General features: G+C 48.3%; 1 protein-coding gene across 1 annotated transcript; it reads right to left on the bottom strand.

The window, feature by feature from the left end:
- Positions 1-14,868: 14,868 nt before the first annotated feature.
- LOC133922091 (bidirectional sugar transporter SWEET15-like) lies at positions 14,869-17,485 on the bottom strand. The gene is made up of 4 exons (XM_062367257.1): positions 17,248-17,485; positions 16,665-16,701; positions 15,874-16,249; positions 14,869-15,766 (listed from the first exon to the last, which is right to left on the bottom strand). The coding sequence occupies exons 1-4, from the start codon at positions 17,300-17,302 to the stop codon at positions 15,269-15,271; spliced, it is 966 nt and encodes a 321-aa protein (XP_062223241.1). The 5' UTR covers positions 17,303-17,485; the 3' UTR covers positions 14,869-15,268.
- Between the last annotated feature and the right edge of the window lie 3,251 nt (positions 17,486-20,736).

The raw sequence follows: 20,736 nt of genomic DNA, 5'->3' as shown, positions 1-20,736 counted from the left end.
TTGGTGTTAATCCCTATTTCCTTATCATTGTTGATGATTATTCGAGATACACTTTAACTTTCTTTTTAGATGACAAGAGCAAGACCATTAGGATCTTCAAAAAGTTTGAAAAAGGGCTCAAAATGAGTTTGAAGCCAAAATTATGAAGATCCAGAGTGACAATGGCACGGAATTCAAGAATGCTTAAATTGAAGATTATTGTGATGATAGAGGGATCAAGCATGAGTTTTCCTCAACCTACACACCTCAACAAAATAGCATGGTGGAGAGGAAGAACAAGACCTTGATCACTCTTGTAAGAGCAATGTTAGATGAATATGGTACACCAGAGAAGTTTTGGGCGGCAGCAATCAATACGATGTGTCATGCATGGTGGAGTCTTAGCATGAGAGTCTAGAGAGCTTTTGTTTCAGTTGGAGTTTAGGAGTTTAGGTAGTTAGGTTTTCTTGTTGGATTTTCATGAATTTTGATGTAATATCAGGCTATTTGGTTCTCTCTATTAATGTGTTTTGCTTGTCACGTGTTGTGTTTAATTTCATGTTTGTTTAATTCTTATTCTTCTAGCATGATCGGTTGTTATAGTGCTAGGCTTTCTCTTGCTTAATTTATATATGTTGTCAATTGCCTAGTATGATAAAGTGTTCTTCAATTAATATCTCTATATTCTCTTTTGTGTTTTCATCAATCACCAGAAAGGGGGAGATTGTATCATCTAGGCCCCTAGGTTAGTAGTAAGTGTTTTGATGATTAATGATAAACATATCATTATAACTAACAACTGTGTTTTGAAGGGTTTCAAAAAATTTAATTCACAATGATGATTGGGTATTCTTGGTCCCTAAGTTGATCATATCGACGACCAAAGGTCATGTGCATCAAGATTAAGGATCTTCTAGTTCTAAGTATTACAAAGAAGATAAAAGACACTTATAGTAGTATATATCTTCTTTCTTAGTCTTTTTGACCGTACTAAAGAGGGGTTAAGAGTAGTAGCTTGACCTAATTGAGTCTAGACTTGGTTCGATGTACACTTGTGAATTTATAGCGCTAGGTAGCTCATACAAGTTCATGGTTGAGATGTTGAGAAGTTAGAGCTCAAGAAAGGATTGAATTGGATGAGCTTAGTGAATTTAGCCCCACCAGATAATCCGATGTTGTGCTTTTTGCTCTCACCGGATTATTGTCTCTTGATCTAGAACAGAAGACCTTGAGTGCACAGGATGATCCGGTATATAAGTGAGGTCTTCACTGGAACCTTTTCTCAGTGACACGTGGCTAAAGTTTTGTGATGTGTTGCACCAGATAGTACAGTGATAGTATGGTGGTAGCACCGGACTAATTTCAATAGAAGCAAATTTTTTCCAGAGAAATTGAAGTTAAACTCACCGGATTATCCGGTGATGAAAAAATGAGACCACCAGACTATTTTTGTAGAGAGATTGCTTCCGACAATTTAAATTTTTTGAGTTCACCAGATGGTCCGGTGATGGGAAAAACAAGCATCGGAGCAGTTTTTGCAGAGAAGGTTGCAACCGTTTGAAAAATGAAGGTTAACTGACCAAATGGTCTTGTGCTAAAGGTGTGCTCACCGGAAGGTTGCATCGGACTATTATTAGCAGTAATGACTAATGACAGCTGGCATAGTATGTTTTTGAAAGTTGTACTCACCAGATTGTCTGGTGATTGTGAGTAGATACTCACCGGATCTTTCGGTATTAACAGAAAAAGTGGGTCGTTAGGCAACGGCTAAATTTGGATCTCTAGCATATAAATACCCACTCACTTTGTTTTAGTGGGCTCTCTTGTGACTCCAGAAGAGCTCATACACTATGTGTGTCATAAAGAAGCAAGAGAGTGCACTTGAGTGAATTTAAAAGTTCTTAATTGAAGGTTAAGGACATCTTATTGCTTGGAGGGTAGCAAGTGTGCATCTAGCTGTAGTCTAGGCTTGATCCTGGTAAAGTGAAGTTATTGGCTTGTTACTCTTGGTGGTTGGCAATACCTAGTTGTTCTTTGGTGATTGGAGGTGTCTCGATGAGCTCTTGGAGTTCTTGTGGGAGCCCTGGAAAGAGCTATGTGCTTTGTTTGATACTCGCCAATCCGCAGATGGAGAAGTGACAATCATGAGTAAGTACTTGAGACTTCATGACTCAAGGGGGAGTTATATCCTTTGTGGATGCTCCAACGAGAACTATGAGGAGTGCCAATTCCTCGATACCTCAGAAGAAATCGGTGCTCTATTGTCCATCTCCTTACTTTCTCATATTTACATTTGAGCATTTTACTTCGCGCAAGCTTTCTTTCTGTATTTACTTTGTGTTCTAGCTTGCTTGTTTTTCATGCTTCCATCTAGTTTGATCGTGTAGTCGTATTTTAATTCATCTAGGCTAAGGTTGCTACTTACTCTAGATTTGGTAGGAGTAAAATTTAATAGCTCAATTCACCACCACCCCTCTTGGGCCATTCGATCCTTTCACAGGCCTTATTCTGAATTTGCCTAAGGACGAGGTCACCTATAACCAGTCTTCGCTCCCGCACCTTACGATTGTGATAGGCTCTTTTGATACCGGGCAGCTCAAATTAGAGCACGTTCACGGAACTCTTCGATCAGCTTTACATTATGCTCTCGTCGGGCCACCTGGTCATCGTCCGAGTAGTTGGTCACTCGGGATGATTGAAAGGGTGATCTCGGAGGGAAGCATTGCCTCTAGGCTATAAACAAGGAAGAAAGGGTTTCGGTCATAGCCCTACTGGAAGTCATTCGCAGCGATCAGAGTACTATGGGTAGTTCATCCACCTAGTATATTGAACACTTTTAAGCCAACCAAAGACCCAAGTTTTGATCCCTTGCAGTATCATCCCATTAGCCCTTTTGACCTGTCCATTGCTTTGTGGGTGCACCACCGATGCATAGCAAACTTTGGTCCCAATCTCTTCACAGTAGTCCTGGAAAATACGACTGGCAAACTGAGTCCTATTATCCGTAATTATGCAATTTGTACTGCCAAACCACACTACCAACCCTCGTATCAACTTAATCGCTGCTGCAGCGATGATCTTCCTAACAGGCTCAGCCTATATCCACTCAGTGAATTTGTCGACTTCCACGAATAGGAATTCAAAACCACCCGGAGCTTTAGGGAACGGTCCCACAATATCAAGCCTCCAGACAGTGAAAGACCAAGAGAGTGGTATAATTTGTAATGCTTGGGCTAGTAGGTTGATATGTCCGCCATGGTACTGACATGACTCACACCGTAACACCAGCTTGCATGCATCGTGGAGGGCAGTTGGCCAATAAAATTATTGCCGGAATGCTTTTCCAACCAAGGCGCTGTACGAAGTGAGGCTACCACATGCCTCCGTGGATATCAAAGAGCACTATGCTCCCCTCTTCCTGAGTGATGTATTTCAGTAAAAGGTTGTTGCTCCCTCGGTGGTAAAGGCGTCTCTCTACTAGAGACTATCTGCGGACTTGTCACGAGACATTTTCTGCTGACACATCATCGTCAGGCATTACTCGATTCTAAAGGTGGTCCGAGATCTGATCCATCTAGGTCGTTCCCGAATCGAGCAGGGCGGCCATATGATGGCCACCCAAGGTTGATGGCACCAAAGGAGGTGTTGCCCCCAAAGGTGTTGCCTCTGGTGCTCCATCTTTAAGCGGAGCATCTCTTTCACCTTGGCCTGAGACCGTGGTGGATGGTTATGTGAGCCTTTCTTCAAAGATTACAACTAAGATAGGTTCATGAGAAGAAGCTAGATGGGCTAGCTCATCGGCTAGGAAGTTGTCCATTCGAGAGACCTGCTTGACTTCAAATCTGAAAAAACATTGCTCCAATCTTCTCATTTCGGCGAGATATGTTGCCATTGTCAGATCAGAGCACTAAAACTCCTTTTGCTCTTGGTTAACAACCATTAGCGAGTCCCCTATCACTAACATACGTTTAATCCTATGTGCGGAGGCTACTCGCATTCCACACAAGAGGCCCTTGTATTTCGCAATATTGTTAGTGGCTGACAAATATAATTTTACTACGTACCTGAGGAGGTTGTCGGTTGGTGACATTAGGACCACACCAGCCCCTGCTCCCTTCAGCGTGAACGATTTTTCGAAGTACATGGTCAAATGCTCGTCCGCCTCTGATCGATGTACCTGCTTAGGCACAAAGGATGACCACTCGGCCATAAAATTGACCATGCCTGGGACTTGACAATCGTTTGAGGGATGAACTGGAGATCGAACTCCCCGAGCTCTACTGCCCACTTTGCTGTTCTTCCTACCGCATCCCTATTGTGGAGAATTTCTCTAATTGGGAGTGAGGAGATTACCCTAATTTTGTGGGCTGGAAGTAGTGTCTAAGCTTGCGATAGGTCATCAGAATGATGTATAGCAGTTTTTAAGCCTGTGGGTATTGAGCCTTTGCATCATGTAGGACCTCACTGACATAGTATATTGGTCACTGAAGACCTTCTCGCTCGATGACCAGTACCACGATTGCGACTTGTGGGGTAGCTGCAACATAGAGCAAGAGCTCCTCATTTGGTCGAGGTGCGGTCAGTACAAGAGGGGAGGAAATGTACCTTTTAGATTTTGGAGGGTCGTTTCCACTACTGAGGTCCACGGAAGTGGTCACTCTTCTTCAGGAGATTGAAAAGCAGCAGCCCCTTCTCCTCTAGCCTTGAGACGAACCTACTCAAAGCTGCCACATATCCTGTTAGTTTTGGACTTCCTTTAGCCTAGTCAGGGATTTCATCTGGTCGATGGCTATGATCTAGTCAAGGTTAGCCTCTATCCCTCAACTGGAAACGAGGAACCCGAGCAACTTCCCTGATGGGAGTCCAAACATGCACTTCTCAGGGTTCAGTTTCATGCGATACTTCCGAAGGTTGTCGAATGTTTCCTGGAGGTCCGCGACCAGGTCATCCTTGGTTCTAGTCTTTACGTCCACATCTTCAACATACGCCTCGATGTTTCTACTGAGTTGTGGTCAAAGAATGAGCTGAATACAATGCTAGTAAGTGGCATTAGCGCTTTTCAAACCAAAAGGCATTTTTACAGAACAAAAGACCCCGAAGGGTGTAACAAAAGTAGTCTTCTCCTCTGTCGAGAGTTAGTCCCTGACAATGATTTTGGGGTATGCTGGGCAGCGGGTGCGTCAATGGCATTTCAAGAATCGATGTGTGTGCGTATAGTAGACTCAGGGACATAGGGAGTTATATAGGTTTATGCCGTTCGGAGGATAATAGCCCTACGTCATGTGTGTTTTGTTATGGAGGATCTCAATTGGTTACAGAGATAGTTCTAGCTGGCTTCCAGACTTGATCTCTCTCTCCTTTAAAAACAGGGTCCTCATCCCTTTATATAGTAGGGAGGAGGAGAACTTACGTGTGGGTACAAACAGAAGACCTTTCTCATCCTAATATCTAACTCAAGCCATCATTATGGAGGATTGTCCCCAACCACTTACTTGATCAGCCTACTGACAACGTCCCATCCGTCGTGCGGTGCCACATCGACCTGCAAAAGTCCCACTCGTAGCATTTAATGCTACGAGACGGGACAAGGCCCTTCTGCGCTGTCCATGACTTCATCCATTAGAGTTGGCGCCTGGGGAAGGAAAACACTTGAGTGGATGTCAATAAATGTGATTGGATAGGTTGTGTCAGATCCGACTCTGCGACCAGTGAGCCGATCACGGGTTTATATGATGGTGCAGGGAGACTGGTCGTGTATACCGACCAATTTTAGGAAATATATGCCTGCCATGATATCCCTCACGTGATCCATTTGCCAAGGTACCCCTTTACTCAATACACCGATAGTAACCCTAGAGCTTCCTCGTGATCGTGGCCTGGCCTAGTCACACCACATGGGCTCTGGGCAGATGTATTCTGCCTAGAGATTGGTCATTGATGCCGTCAGTCCTCATAGTGCAACTCTGAACTTCGTGTCACGTGGATCCTCAGGTTTCAAGAGGTTTTGAAGGTCGCGCTGGTTATGGTGTAGTTGTGGCTTAAAAAGGAGGAGTGCTTGATGGCCTTTTGAACTACCCCTCCCCTTCTTTCTCACCCTCAAGCTTTTAGTGCCTAGAGTCCATTCGCCTCCCTCCCATCCTGCATTCTGCCCCGTGGTGTCTGCAGGCCCTAAGGCCATGGCGTATTTCCCTCCCTCATCATCAGAGAGGTCGATTACCTCGGATGGCTCGGTGAGGGCAGAGTCGGCTCTGACTCCAGATCTGCTCGCTATGGTGCTTCTGGAAGCGATGATTACCGCGGGTATGCTTACGAGGTTGAAGCCAGTGACCATCGAGCTCACACCCTTTTAAAGAAGGCAACCCCCTCCGGTCGATCTCGATCTCCCGCCTGGGTGGATCCCTTGATTGAGGTCATCGATATCTCCAATGATGAGGAGGGGGTCAATTGGGACTTTCTAGAGAAGGAGATCGATGAAGAGGAAGAATCAGAGATGAAGCGGAAGGGAGGTCTGCAGGGTGCGCCAGTGCTAGTCAACAGCCTCAACATGGTCTTTGTGTCGGCCACCTTCCCTGGACCTTATGCCGGTCGTCGTCCGATCCCCAGAGTGGTGAGTTGCCGCTCCAAGGAGGAGTACAAGAGGTTACTTGACTCATTCAAGGGCAAATAGAGGTGAGTTCTGTCAACTTTGCGCTAGCAGCTTGAGCCAGGGAGGATAGGGCAGGTATGTAATAGCATAGTTAGTCTGATTGGGTGCAACTAGTTGGCATGTAACCTAACCTTCCCTTGAATGAAAAAGCGTGGGGGTTGAATGCATGTTCTTGTTCTATCCGCACGCTTGTCAGGTTCTTGGTGTGCAGAACAAGACACGGCTCGGCAAGTCCGTCTGGAGCGAGGACTTTTGGCCTAGTGGTCATTGTCTCTAGCCTCCTGGATGTTTGACATCTTGGTCACTAAGTTCTGTATCATCCCACTCGCCCTTTTGATATGTCTGTCGCTTTGGCAGTGAGCCACAGACGCATAGCAAACCTTGGTCCTGATCTCTTCGCAGTAGTCTCAGAAAGTATTACTGGCGAATTGAGCTCCGTTGTCCATGATTATGTGGTTCAGACTGCCAAACTGCACTATTAGCCCTCGTATGAACTTAATCGTGATTGTGGTGGTGATCTTCCTAACGGGTTTAGCCTCGATCCACTTAGTAAATTTATCGATTGCCACGAACATGAACTCAAAATTGCCTACACCTTTTGGGAATGGTCCCATGATATCGAGCGTAGGTCCCCTGAAAGTTGGCGACGAACTGATCACACAGGTCATCACAGGAGTGAATCGACCTGTGAGGGAGGTTCATCAGCTAGGACTGGGCGGAACCAGTCAAGACGGTAGGGAAGTAGTTGGCCATGACCTTCCCATGGCCTCGTGCAGCCTGCACTATGGTGGTGTAGATTTGTAGGAACTCCTCTGAGTTGGTCGAGCCGTCATACTTCTCGCCTAGGACCGGCCGGAACTTGTACCACCAGTGCACCTCCTGTAATCGAGCGGGGGGAGGGGGGCGTTGCACCCTGCCCAGTATCGGGGAGCCACTGGTTGTTGGGCGACAGCACGGGCCCAGGGGGAGAGATAGAGGTCTCGGAGTCCCGATGACAAGGTGGAACTGTCCGATGCCTCCCTGCATGGGGAAGGCGTGCGGTAGGTCTGCTTGCCCCCTTCCTGCTCCTGCCTAGCCCAGTCCTCCTGCTCTTTAGTGGCCACCTGGCTCTGTATCACGCCACGGAGGTCACGTTGCCGCAAAGAGTCATGCAGGTCGAAAGGTTGGCTGTCCCGATGTGGCGGTAGTCCACAAGTACCCCTATGGTTGAGGGAGCACAAAACTTATTCCACCATGGGCCCTGTTGTGACCCTTGGAAATTGTGACCCTCATCAGCCTTTGCAATGGGTGTGGTGCATGTTGACGCGGTCTCGGCCAGGAAAGCGAGATCACGCAGCCACGATGCCATAGGGGAGCCCTCCAGTATAAGTACCTGTGGTTGGCTAAGGAGCACTCGCAGGGTCTGTTGGTTCTACACCAGCGTCATGGCCTCGTAGTCGAGACTCTGGGCGTGGAGCGGTGATAAGTCACGGGGGGGAGCCTGTGACGCTTGGGCGGTGCGATGAGCTAGGCACTGACACCACCATAGACTGCGCCTTGTGCAGGGGCTCCTCGGGACGGTCTTGTGGATGCGGGGGCTGTCTCAAAGCACTTGCATGTTCGGCGCCGTATTGGTTTCCTTCTGGGTGTATAGCCAAGGGTTCGCCACTGGTGCTTGGGATGTGAGGGCCTCTAGCATCCCCTACTGCATGGTTTGCCATGCAGACCTCATGTTGGGTCTCAAAGCTCCCAGACTCCATCTCGGTTTCCCATGCCTGGAGCACACCAGGTTCATCCGTGTGGTACCCATTGATGAATACCTTGCGGCGGCCGAGGTTCTCAGAACGGGACTCATCGATTGCCATGAATCCGGCCATGGATAACCTGATCAAGATTTTCAAACTTGATGAAATGATGAAAATGCACCCCCTACCTGGCGCACCTATGTCGAGGGTTTCTCCCTAACAATGATTTCGGGGTATGCTGGATAGGAGGTGCGTGAATGGAATTTCAAGAATCAATGTGTCTGCGTACAATGGACTCAGGGACACAGGGAGTTATATAGGTTTAGGCCTACTGGAGGATAATAGCCCTACATCCTATGTGTTATATTATGGAGGCTCTCAATTGGTTATAGAGGTAGTTCTAGCTGGCTACCATATTTCATCTCTCTCTCCTTTACAAATAGGGTCCTCATCCATTTATATAATAGGGAGGAGGAGAACTTACGTGTCGGTCAAAATAGAAGACCCTGCTCATCCTAATATCTAACTCAAGCCATCATTACAGAGGTCTGTCCCCAGCCACTTGCTTGATCGGCCTGCTGACAATGTCATGTCCGTCGTGCAGCGCTGCGTCAACCTGCAAAAGTCCCACTCCATAGCATTTCATGCTATGAGATGGGACAAGTCCCCTCTGCGCCATCCATGACTTCGTCCACTGGAGTTGGCACCTAGGGAAGGAAAACACTTGAGTGGATGTCAATAAATGCAATTTGACAGGTTGTATCAGATCTAGCCCTGCGACCAGTAAGGCCAGTAACAGGTTTATGTGATAGTGCAGGGAGACTAGACGCGTATGCCTTGTACTAGTCCTAGGAACCATACCCTGGTCGCGCGACAGACCAGTTTTAGGAAATATACGCCTTTGGCCATTATATCCGTCACGAGGCCCGTTTGCTAGGGTATCTCTTTACTCAATACACCGACATCTTTATCTTCTCTATACATGCTAATATGGTGGTACCCTGAACAGGCATCTAAGAAGCTTAGAAGATCACTGCTATCGGTTGAGTCAACAAGCTGGTTGATTCAGGGAAGAGGGAAGAGATCTTTCAAACATGCCTTGTTGAGGTCAGTGAAGTCGACGCACATCCTCCACTTACCATTATTTTTTTGGACCATGACTGGTTAGCTAGAAACTCTAGATATTGTATTTCTCAGATGAAGCCTGCTTCCACGAGCTTGTCGATCTCCTTACGAAGTGCTTCCTTTTTGTCTGTTGTGAACTAACACACTTTTTGTTTGACTGGTCGTGCATCAGGTCTCATGGACAACTTGTGCTCGATCATGTCCCTAGGAACTCCGAGCATATCAGACGGACTCCATGAAAAGACATCTATGTTTGCCCAATGAAAAGTGATGAGCGCGAGTTCTTATTTAGGGCCTAGACTAGCCACTATCTGGACCATCCTAGTCGGGTCGAAGTCATCAAGGCATACTGCCTTGAGCCGCTCGTCCTGACTGGCGGTGATGTGAACCTTCACCGGGCGGTGACTAGGTGTAGCATTCTCCAGCTGTGATCTGGGAGTTAGCTCAAACATGTTGAGGCTCCTCTTGTCGCAGTGCAGGGTCGTCTTTGCGCTACCAAAGATGATGATGGACCCGGTCGAACCAGGGATCTTGATCGCCTGATATACATAGTGGGCGATGGCCATAAACTGGGCCATCGCTCGTCGCCCCAAGATCGCGTTATAAGCGGTCCTGAAGTCCACCACATCAAATAAGACCTTTTCGGTCCTGAAGTTACATGGCATGTCAAAACTGACGAGTAGCTTGACCCTCCCCAAGGGCTTAGCCGAAGAGCCTAGGGTAATTTTGAAGAAGGGGGGAGACAGTCTTAACTCCCTTGGGATTTGCAAGGTGTCTAGCGCATTGGCATAGAGGAGGTTGATGTAGCTTCCTCTATCGATCAGCATGTGACCCATTCGGATTAACTGAATGGTGGGTTTGACGACAACAGGGTAGCGACCAGGTCGCTTGATACTCGTGGGGTGGTCAACCTGACTGAAGGTAAGGGGCACCTACGACCACTTCAGACGTGGGCTTGGGCCCGATGCAGTCACCCACACTTCCCGGACCACTGACTTGTATTCCCTATTCGAGAAATATGTCGCGGTGCCCTCGAAAATGTGGTGGACCATGTGATCGGGTTGCTAGTACCCCAGTGCCGACTGGTCGGAGTTGACCCCATCCTCACCATCCTCATCGTGCTTGGATTTACACTCTCCAAGCTCCTTATCAATGATGCCTTGCACAACATTACACTCAGTCAGGTCGTGAGCATTTGTGCAGTGGATCAAGCAGTAGCCACGTCTCTTCTTCCCCTCCCTCTTCTCGAATCGTTGGCTCAATTGGCCAGTCTGCTCGACGGCCATGAGGTCGGACGATCCCTCCTTGAGTTTGTTCTTCTTTTTCTCCTTCTGGCTAACCTCTTTTGAGGAGGCAGGCTGGTCAGAGGTCGGTCATGACGTGGTGTCAATCTGAAGCTCTTGGGCCTCGACAGCCTGTGCACACTTGTCTGCGAGCTTGAAGAGCATGGTAGTACTTTAGATTTCCTTGGTGGCCAGCCTCTCGGTCATCTTTTGGTCTCTAACCCCTCTCTTGAATGCTATGACCACAGATTCACCCATGATACTTGGAATGGTGTTTCGGTGCTCTGTGAAGCGCCGAATGAAGTCTCGCAATGACTCACCTTGTCGCTACCTGACTTGGTACAGGTCAACCTCGACCCTAGATCGGGCATAAGTCCCCTGGAAGTTAGTGACAAACTGGTCGCATAGATCCTCCCAGGAGCGAACTGACTCATAGTTAATCATGACCTTCCTGTGGCCTCCTGCGGCCTGAACCACGGTGGTGTAGATCTACAGGAACTCCTTAGGGTTGGTCGAGCTATCATACTTTTTGGCTAGGACCGGTTGAAACTTGTCCGAACAGCGCTCCTCTTGTAGCCAGGCTGATAGGGTGTTGCACCCTGTTTCGCAATGGGGAGTCACCCACTGATGGGCAACAACGCGTGCTCGTGGAGAGAGACAACAGTCACACAGTCCTGGGATGGGATGGAGGAATCTGACGCCTCCCTACATGTCCGGATATTTCGGTAAGTTATCTTGAGCCATCCGAGTGTTTGTAGCCTCTCTGTGTAAAATGCTCTGGTGCTATAATCCGGCGTGCACAAACCAAGCACCGAACCATCCGGTAGGTTGATTTCCAGTCTTCTACACTTGCATTCTTCTTTGCAGGAAATACTCCGGTGTTACCCAGTGCAAATCACCAGACTATCCGGTGAGGTCCTCAGTCTTCTCCCCCTTGGTCAGAAATACTCTTGTGAGTTCATGTCCTATTCACCGGACTATCCAGTGAGGCTATTAGTCTGTGTACACAATGCTCCGGTGAGTGCAAACTTCTCTACACCGGATGTTTCGATGGGGCAAATCTTCTCAGGATATTTTCAATTTAACCAAACTTTTTTCCAACTGCAGTGATTTCTTGATGTATTGCATCCATGACACCTACTAACATATATTATTGACAAACATGTTAGTCCTAATAACTATGTTGTTATTAATCACCAAAATCACAATCATAGCCTAATATGGTCATTTTCGCTACAGCCGCCCACGCCTGGGTCGTGAAGCACCGATGCTCGTGCTAGGCCGGCCCATCTCTACGCCACCAACGCCCTTCGCCTGGGTCATGGTCAGACCAATTAAGTGCGTTTATCGGACGTGCCTGCCCACACGAGCCCCCCGTGCTTGGGCCCTCTATAGGCCATGCTGACGTGTTGTGCACCATGCGCCCGAGCCATCCGCCACACACCTAGGCCACCACTCATGGGTCGCGCACACGCGCTCAACCACACAGTCAACCATTATTAAGCTCCGCATTGCGCCCACCAAGCCACATGGTCCACGTCCTGTCAAGCTGTCTCACACTCGAACTTGGGCAATCCAAGCGCCGCACGTCTCGCACATCAGAACCGACCACATCAATAGTCGTACCGGATCCAAACAGACCTGTATTCTCCATCAATCTCCAAGTCCGCCACATTTTTCGCCATCGCCGTCGCTGCTCCACCTTAAGAAAGAAACCACAACTCCAATCTGGATTGATCATCGTCAATCTGATCGTGAGTCGAAGCCACCGCACCCATCCATGACATCTTTCAGCCGCATCATCAAATCTAACCATCATGTCTAACCGACCCCTATCGAACAACATCCTCCAACAGCCATCAACCCGATCTCCACGTCTGGATGAATCCCCGCTAATGCAGCTCATTGGACGTTTGAGCCGTCATGATCGAAGTGTCCGAATCCGCTGATTGAATCGTCGATCGCCGCTATGCTCCACCTTACTTATTGTCCCATCCTAGACCGTGCAAGCTTCACACAATGTGGAATATCTTCTCTTGTCTCCACATGATCTTTCTCCATGACTCTGGTACTAGTTAGGATTTTAGCAAAAAATCAACACACTAAGGCATGATGTTTTTTCTACATCTTCGGGGCATGACTACCGAGGCTCCACTCGAACTGATATTTTTATCTTCGATGCGGTTACACGATAATGCTCAATATTTATAGGTCCAAATATAGGAGTCTGACTACAACTATATTATAATCTCACCTAATTACAACTCAAATCTATCTGTAAACAACTCTTGTACACATATTCGACACGTATCCTAACAACATGGATCAGCACATATCCATCGTGTGGTCTGCATGCATGCTCCAACAGCGATGCTGTTGCAGCGTCCACAAACCAGGTGAGGGGATAGCAACAGCAACGCCTCCAACAACGGCGTCCTACCCTAGGACATACTCTATGAGATCCTGCTGCGCTTCAACTTCATGCCATTTTGGTTGTGCTGCCTCTGCGCAGTCTGCCGATAGTGGTGCTCCCTCCCGGTAGGCTTTTCATCACTACCCACGCCTCCCGTTGTGCGTGGCTGGCGGCTCCCCAAGTGAGGAGGCGGAGTCAAGTTCATAGACACGTCTGGTTGTGTCATGGAGAGGGTGAGCGTCAGGCCTCACCTGCCGAGGTAGTAAACAAGTAGTGTGTGCACAAAACATAACTAACTACATACAATTAAGTTAATACTATAGAAATTTATACATAATATTAAACTACTTATCGATAACCTATAGTATGTTTGTCCCCTAGCTCCGCCAATGCCTGCCCTCCAGTGGCCGCCCATGCGCGATGCGTCAGTCTGACGATGAATAACTAGCACACACACCTTGGAGAAACACCAATGTTGCTTCGCCTGAGATCAGATAATTTCCATGGCGTACGATCGCGTGGCAGAAACTGCGGCTGGATACCAGCGGGATGGCGATGACGAGCAGAGCGGGACCGGTTCCAGCCGATTGAGACACGAGCCGCATCATTAAATAATGGGTATGCTACTGTTTGCACTGATAGTAATGCAGACAATAGCAAGTGGTTTTCTGTGGCTTAGGCCATCTCTAAGAGAGGCCGTATCGAACAGCCGTATCTCTTGGCGTTGATTTTGCTGATTCGTTCGCCCGTTTTCTTCTCCAATCGAATCGGTTTTCAGTAAATTTATCATCGGTTTAGAGGACCCGTATCACTATGTATAGAGTATACGTGTGGATATGAGGGGAGGAGAAAAGTAATGGAAGATAGGAAATAGGATAGTTACTGTAGATAAAAAAATAAAGAATATTATAATAGTGTTAGAGAATACTATAATAATATTATATATGATAAATTTTTAAAATATCTACTCTGTTTGGAAATCCGCCAAAGTATCAAGCTGCTCTGGCCCTGATTCACATCCAAGGGCCAGGGCCGGTCGTCTTCAGTAACCAAAAGCAAGCGCGCAAGCGCGATTCCCCTCAAATCCGCCAAAGTATCAAGCTGCTCTGGCCCTGATTCACATCCAAGGGCCAGGGCCGGTCGTCTCCAGTAACCAAAAGCAAGCGCGCAAGCGCGATTCCCCTCCGCTCCCAAACTCGTTCCCACCGAGCGCCGGTGCGTGGGTGCAGCGTGCAGGTGTGCAACGGGACAAAGAAGTCTCGAATGCGCACGCCTGTCCGCCCGCTCCTGCTTTCCCGGGGCGCAGGCCTTGTTCGTTTCTGTACGCGTGCATGTGGCGCCCCTGCACATCGACTCGCTCAGCGCCGCACACTTGTCCCGCTCGCGCCGTACCTTACTGTGCCACCCGCGCGCTGGTCTGGTACCTCTGCTCCAACGATTCGACCCCACTGCTCACCCCCGCGCGTGACCTCCTCGTCCTCCTGTCGCTGCTGCGCGTACTAGCACCCTGGAAATGCTCGGCGCAGTTGGTCGATCGTCTAGCTAGGAGGGCTGGCTACTTGACAACCAACGGTTGGAGCGAACCGCGGGCGTCGTCGCGTCGCCACGGCTGGGGTAGCGGAGCACGGGGGGAGCCCCCGGGAAGGTGTCGTTGCACGCAACCGTATACGCGAAACAGAAAAATGCCCACCGGTATCGTGTTGAATAATCGTCCATTCCGAATTTATTGCTGCGACGACGGCACGAATAAAGGAACGAAACAATCAGGCTAGGCTAGGACACACAAGGCGACACGCTGATCGACTCGATTACACGCACCGGCCGCTGGGCTGCTCGCTGCGGACATCATCTAGCAGGCGGCTGCAGCCGTTTGATCAATCCTCTCGCTCGCTCTCATTATCTCTCGCCGGTTCATCACAGGCCAGCTAGTATGCTGGCCCATGAGAGCCATGGCGCTACTCGCCTACGGGCCCGGCTAGCTCCATCTCGACCGGGACCTGCATGCATGCAGCCGATACATATGGCCGCTACTGCTGTAGCAGGCAGGCCTGTTCACATGAGAATTACTACTGATCGGTACTAGACTTCAAAAACTAAGCTACACTCCCACAGTAATGGCCGTGTCAGGCTTGACCAGCTGCTCCGGCGCCCTGGGCACGCCGTCGACCCCGCCGTCCGCATCTGTTTCTGCGGCTGCCGCGGCGCACATGATCGGCTCCGCGTCGATGACCACTGCCTGCAGGTCGTGTACCTCCACCGCCGCGGGGGACGCCAGGACGTCGATGGGGTGCACCTCGGCGCCGCAGCTGGCCCTGCCCTCGGGCGCCGCCGGCGCGCTGCCAGCCACCTCTTTCACGTGCTCCGGCAGCTTCACCTCCTCCACCATCATCACCACGGCGGAGGGCTTCTTGTTCCTGTATGTCATGTACAGCGCCATCTGCGCCACGCCGAAGACGAAGCCCAGCACGTTGGGGACCGCCACGAACACGTCCTTCTTCAGCGCGCCGTACGCGAACCAGATCACGGCGCTCAGGACCAAGCAGAAGGATAGCGAGAAGGGCATGAACTCCACGCTCTTGGTCCGGATCACGAGCCTCTGCACGCAAGCAAAAACAAACCAAATTAACCTCCTAAACAAGATTAATGGTGCATTAACCACAACGTTAACCGAGAATTAAGTAATCACGAAAGAAGGCCACGTACCATGACGCTGAGCGGGGCGGCGAAGACGGCGAGAGCGACGGAGACGCAGATCCAGCCGAGCACGTGGACGCGGAGCGTGCCCTTGGAGGAGAGCAGCAGCGTGACGAGGGAGATGAGGCCGAAGAGACCGACGTTGAGGCCCAACAGCATCTTGGCCGTGAGCACCCTGGAGGCCTTGGGCGCGTAGGCTAGGTACATGGCGATGTAGGCTGTCTCGATGACGCAGCCGACGCCGTTGATGGTGATGAGCAGCTCGGCGCCGGACTTGAGGAAGGCGTAGAACATCCACAGCATGCAGCTGAAGAGCGTCACCACGTACGGCGTCGACTGGAACCCCTCCGTCGACTTCTTCCGGTACACGCGGTAGAACGTCGGCCTGCATCGATCAGCCGGATCGGTCATGCCTCTGCAGTCTCCATGAGTGAATATTGATTGATTTGTACCATTCTATTGGAGTTAAAATTATACTTGATCTATATATGCTCGACAATTATAGTAGTACAACACCTACCGGGCAGTAACACTCGCAACTAAAAGTGGCGTGCGAGAGTTTTTTTTGACCTCCTAATAAATGCGAGAATTCTCAGCAAGTTTCCTCTGCTGTCTTCAGGTATAAGCGAAAATTCTAGAAGAGTATGGACGATGGTGACCCTTCGTCCAATCACTCAGATGCATTTGAGGTGTTTTTAAATCCTTTTTTACGGAATATAATTAGCAGTGCTCGTAAATAAAAGATGCAGGCGTCTGTCTGATATATAACAGTAGATAGAAAAACAAGCGCAGTTACTTACAGTGGTGAAAGAAACACCATCAATGAGATTATGTTACCTGCAAAACCAATATCAGAGAGGGATGCTGTCAGTTAAATCATAGATCGATGAACCTATACGAATGGAGAAGACATGAAACGAACAGTAATCCAGGTTTCCGGCAGGTACAAGGGAAAATAAACTCATGGGTACACGACGTACACACGGTTCTCCTGAATGTACATGTAACGTGTATGATGGATTGTTTTCTCTGTTTGGACTAACCACTTCATTAGGTTTTAAAAGTTTGGTTTTGGCAGCTCCATTTATCGGGGACAGTAACCCTAGTTTAGCTTGGAAAGAAATTGATGGAGACATGGACGCAAAGGTGACCACAACAAAGGATGATCTGAACTGAACAAACTTTGCTCGCAAAGGGTGATTCAATTACTTTTATATTATATTTGTCAAGGGCTTTAAAAATGATGCTTTGGCACGAAGATGGTGGCATATACGCATCTCAAAGAATATGGGAGAAACAAAGGTGAGCAAACAATAGGAAAACTGGTTAAGAAAAACACATGAATGCAGCATATGCATGTTCATGGGTGTTTCTGTGCAGTACCTAGGATACCAAAGGTGAAGGCCCAAGTCTGCTGCTCCATGTTCAAGAAAGCCATCTCTCCTCTCTTCCTCGATCGGATAACAAATGGAACCCTTCTCCTCTTGCTCAGTGGAGAGAGCTGGCACACTGAGCAGTCAATGGAGAAGAGGTGGTGATGCCGGAGAGGAGAAGCAAAGGAGAGGAGCTAGCTATCTCAGGTTCCTTGGGCTCTTGGAGAACCTTGAAGGCAGCAGAGCCAGTTATATATAGGGAGAGAGCAGAGAGGGCAGGGCGAGAGAGAGAGGAGTCATGAAGGGTGTGGGCCCGTGGATCTATGATTACACACTAGCTTGTCGCGCTGTGCTTGCTTTTGGGCGAGCTAGTATCGCATACGTACGTACACCGCAGCACCCTGGAAGTGGAAGCAATTTTGCATACACACACATTCGCTCTGCTTTTGAATAATTGTAACGCCCCGTGACATGTCAAACGCCAACCTGAGCGCGTCCGGCCTAAGCTTCGCCATTCCTGGCCGTTCGTCTGCATGGCCCAGCTGTTTGACATGCAGGCAAAGGTCTCCGAGGTCACACTAACTAGTTGCCTGCTTATCGTAACGGCCCGCTCACACACATTCTACAAAAGCTACGCGCAGATACGCGTCGCGGGTTTCACAAGAAATCAGCAGCTGCTAGTAGTACTAGGCGGATTAGCGTTCTACGTCACGTCCGTTTTTTGAAAAAATTAGATTTACTAATTTTCAACCTCTCAATATTTATATTTAACACATTCATTTAATCATAAGAAAAGCAGTAATACTTTCATGCATATACATAACTTTAATATGTAGATGACAGTAATACAAACCTAACCAAATTTGTTTCATTTTTTGTGTTATTTCGACATTTTCTAGAGTTTCTCAAAAACAAAAATTATGTTATACGTACATGTGTGTATATATATATATATATATGTATATATATATATATATGTGTGTGTCTGTATTTACACACATACTTGTACATACATGTCCATGTATACATACATATATGTACTTATACACATACATATGCATACCCGTATATATATACATGCGTGGAACCTACGTAAAAAAAAGTAGCTACATAACTCTTGGCTTTTAATATATGCAAACGCGGGCCGAACGAGAGAAACATCTAGAAGACGGCGTCACGGAGAGCCCAAGTCTTTTTTCCACCTGAAACCGCCATAGATCGATGTGGCAATGGCATCGTGAAACGCACGAGAGCGGCTAGAACCGTGCACGCCGCGCGCGGCGCGGTCACGCGACCCGCGCGAGGCCGGTTTCGCGGGCGTCCGCATCATCACACGGCACCGGCCGCTGGTCCGGACTCTGCTGTCTGCGACAGCAGCTGCCGGTGGGCATGCGCGGCCCGGGCACCGCTCGCGCCCCCGCGCCGTGGGTCAGTTGGTTTGCTGTGCCGGCCGCACCGAACCGAGTAAAAGTGCTCTTTACGTGTTCCGTTCTTCCCTCTCTAACCACAAACCGGCGCACTGGGTCAGGCTCCTCTCGCGTGTGCTCTCCTCTGCTCTGCTCTGCTCGCCCTCTCCCTGCTCTGCGCTGGATCGCCGGCAATCAATGAATGATCCAGCCGGCGGTCAAACAGCTGCAGCTAGCGTCCACTTACGCAGAGACGGTAAAGCTAGCCGGTACAAGCATAAACAGATGGCAGGGAGTACTTTTAGGCTTTTCCGTTCTATCGTGGACATGTATCAAAACGCGCGTTGGAAGTAACGGATCGAGCCTACCTTGCTGGAGTCACGCAAGCAAGCAAGCGTTTCGAGGTTTTTAAGGCAAAGCGCCGCGTGCAAAACGATCGGTCGATGGAGTCGTGTCATGCCGTATTCGACTATCCGAGAGCTGGACTGCTAGCTACCTAGTTCATGAATGAAACCCAAAGAGAAAAACAAGCTAGTGGTAGTGGCTTAGCTTCCAACCTAGCCAGCAATTTCTGGGTTTCCATAATTCTCCGGCCAGCGGTTTCCAAACTGAACGTCTGAACTCCACCATTTGCGAAACGCAGTTACCCAAGACGGATGGATGCATGGGATCGTCGCCAAGTTTGTGGTGCTTGCGCGTGTCACGGTCGGCCATTCCAATCATTGAGACTGACTGTGGTCCGGCCGGAGGCGGACGTGACGTGACGCCCCGCCCGCGCCTGCATGCCTGGCTCGATCCATCGCCGCCGAGTTCTAGTTGCCCGTGACTACGAGCTAGCCAGAGATCGATCGATGGATCGGTGTATATCGGCAGAACGAAGCCAGGCAGTATCGTCATTGCGCCGGAATGAACCGAATGATTGCGGCGCCAATTAATGACCTCCCCTCGCTAGCAATTGACCTCACATGGTTAGTGTACCCGGGTTTACTGTTGAACATAATAGCACTTTTAGATTTAATTTAATTTCAAATATAACATGAATAGAAATAGATGCAGGTAATTAATTATGGACTAGCGCGAATGAGCTCCGGCAAGATTCAATTAGAATTCAAAGTCGAATTAGCCTTGACTAAATACTCGAGAAGGATCTTGACTAGTTCACTCGATTAAACACTCGTGTAGAATTACAGTGTACATACCCGATAGCGAAGTGAGATGCAAAAACCCCTATAACGTCGGTGCAGTAGGCAATAACGCCCTTCGTCCCCACCCTGGCTATGGCCATGGCGCGACACTGTGAGCGAGCACGTGCGTGTGTTCGTTTAGCCCTCTCGTCCACACTTGCTATGTGGGTGAAGGAGAGAAGCTATTTTACGTTGTCTCCATCCACATCCACTAGCAAGGTGAAATTAAAGAAACACACCTCCCTCATATGGTTGGGTCTTTGAGATTTATTTGAAATTATATAAATATAATGGGTTAAACCCATATATTCTAACAATCCCCCACCAGATCTCGAAGTCCCATGAAGATTTATCTTTTCCTCAATACTGTTTGATATACCAGTTTTTCAATGTAGACTGTTAAGTTGAACATCCACCTAGAACATCAAACTACACTCATTCACAACTTGGACAATGAACTAACCCTTTAATTGCAAGTCTTGTGCAAATAAATTTTACTTGAAGTCATAATTGATACTTGGCTGCCAGTAGGTTACCCCGCTAGTAGAGCATATAAGTCGTACTCTATGGTCTTTTCATGAGTTTATTAGAGATCAACTAAGTATCATAGAATGTGACCAATAGTCAGACTCATATAGGTGTGTTCTTTCAAGAATGTCCTATATGTTAGCATCTTTACTAATTAAAGCCAACAGAATACATTAAGACAATAGCCAACCTGCCTTACAGATTTCGAGTCTTGCATCTTTACTCGAGTGGATTTTGAGTTCCTTTATAAATTGATCTGCTAGGTTTTTAGCCATTTGGATATAATCAAACGCTATCACTACAGAGTTTTTTAATTTTCTGATAGATTTCAATCTTCTTTTTACATATCTTGAGGATTTCATGTTGTCCTTAGAACTATTT

The sequence above is a fragment of the Phragmites australis genome, chromosome 6 (assembly GCF_958298935.1).
Source record: "Phragmites australis chromosome 6, lpPhrAust1.1, whole genome shotgun sequence".
In the NCBI taxonomy this organism is placed as follows: Eukaryota; Viridiplantae; Streptophyta; class Magnoliopsida; order Poales; family Poaceae; genus Phragmites; species Phragmites australis.
Note: the sequence above shows the minus strand (reverse complement) of the source record. Positions and strands in the feature narration are given on the sequence as shown.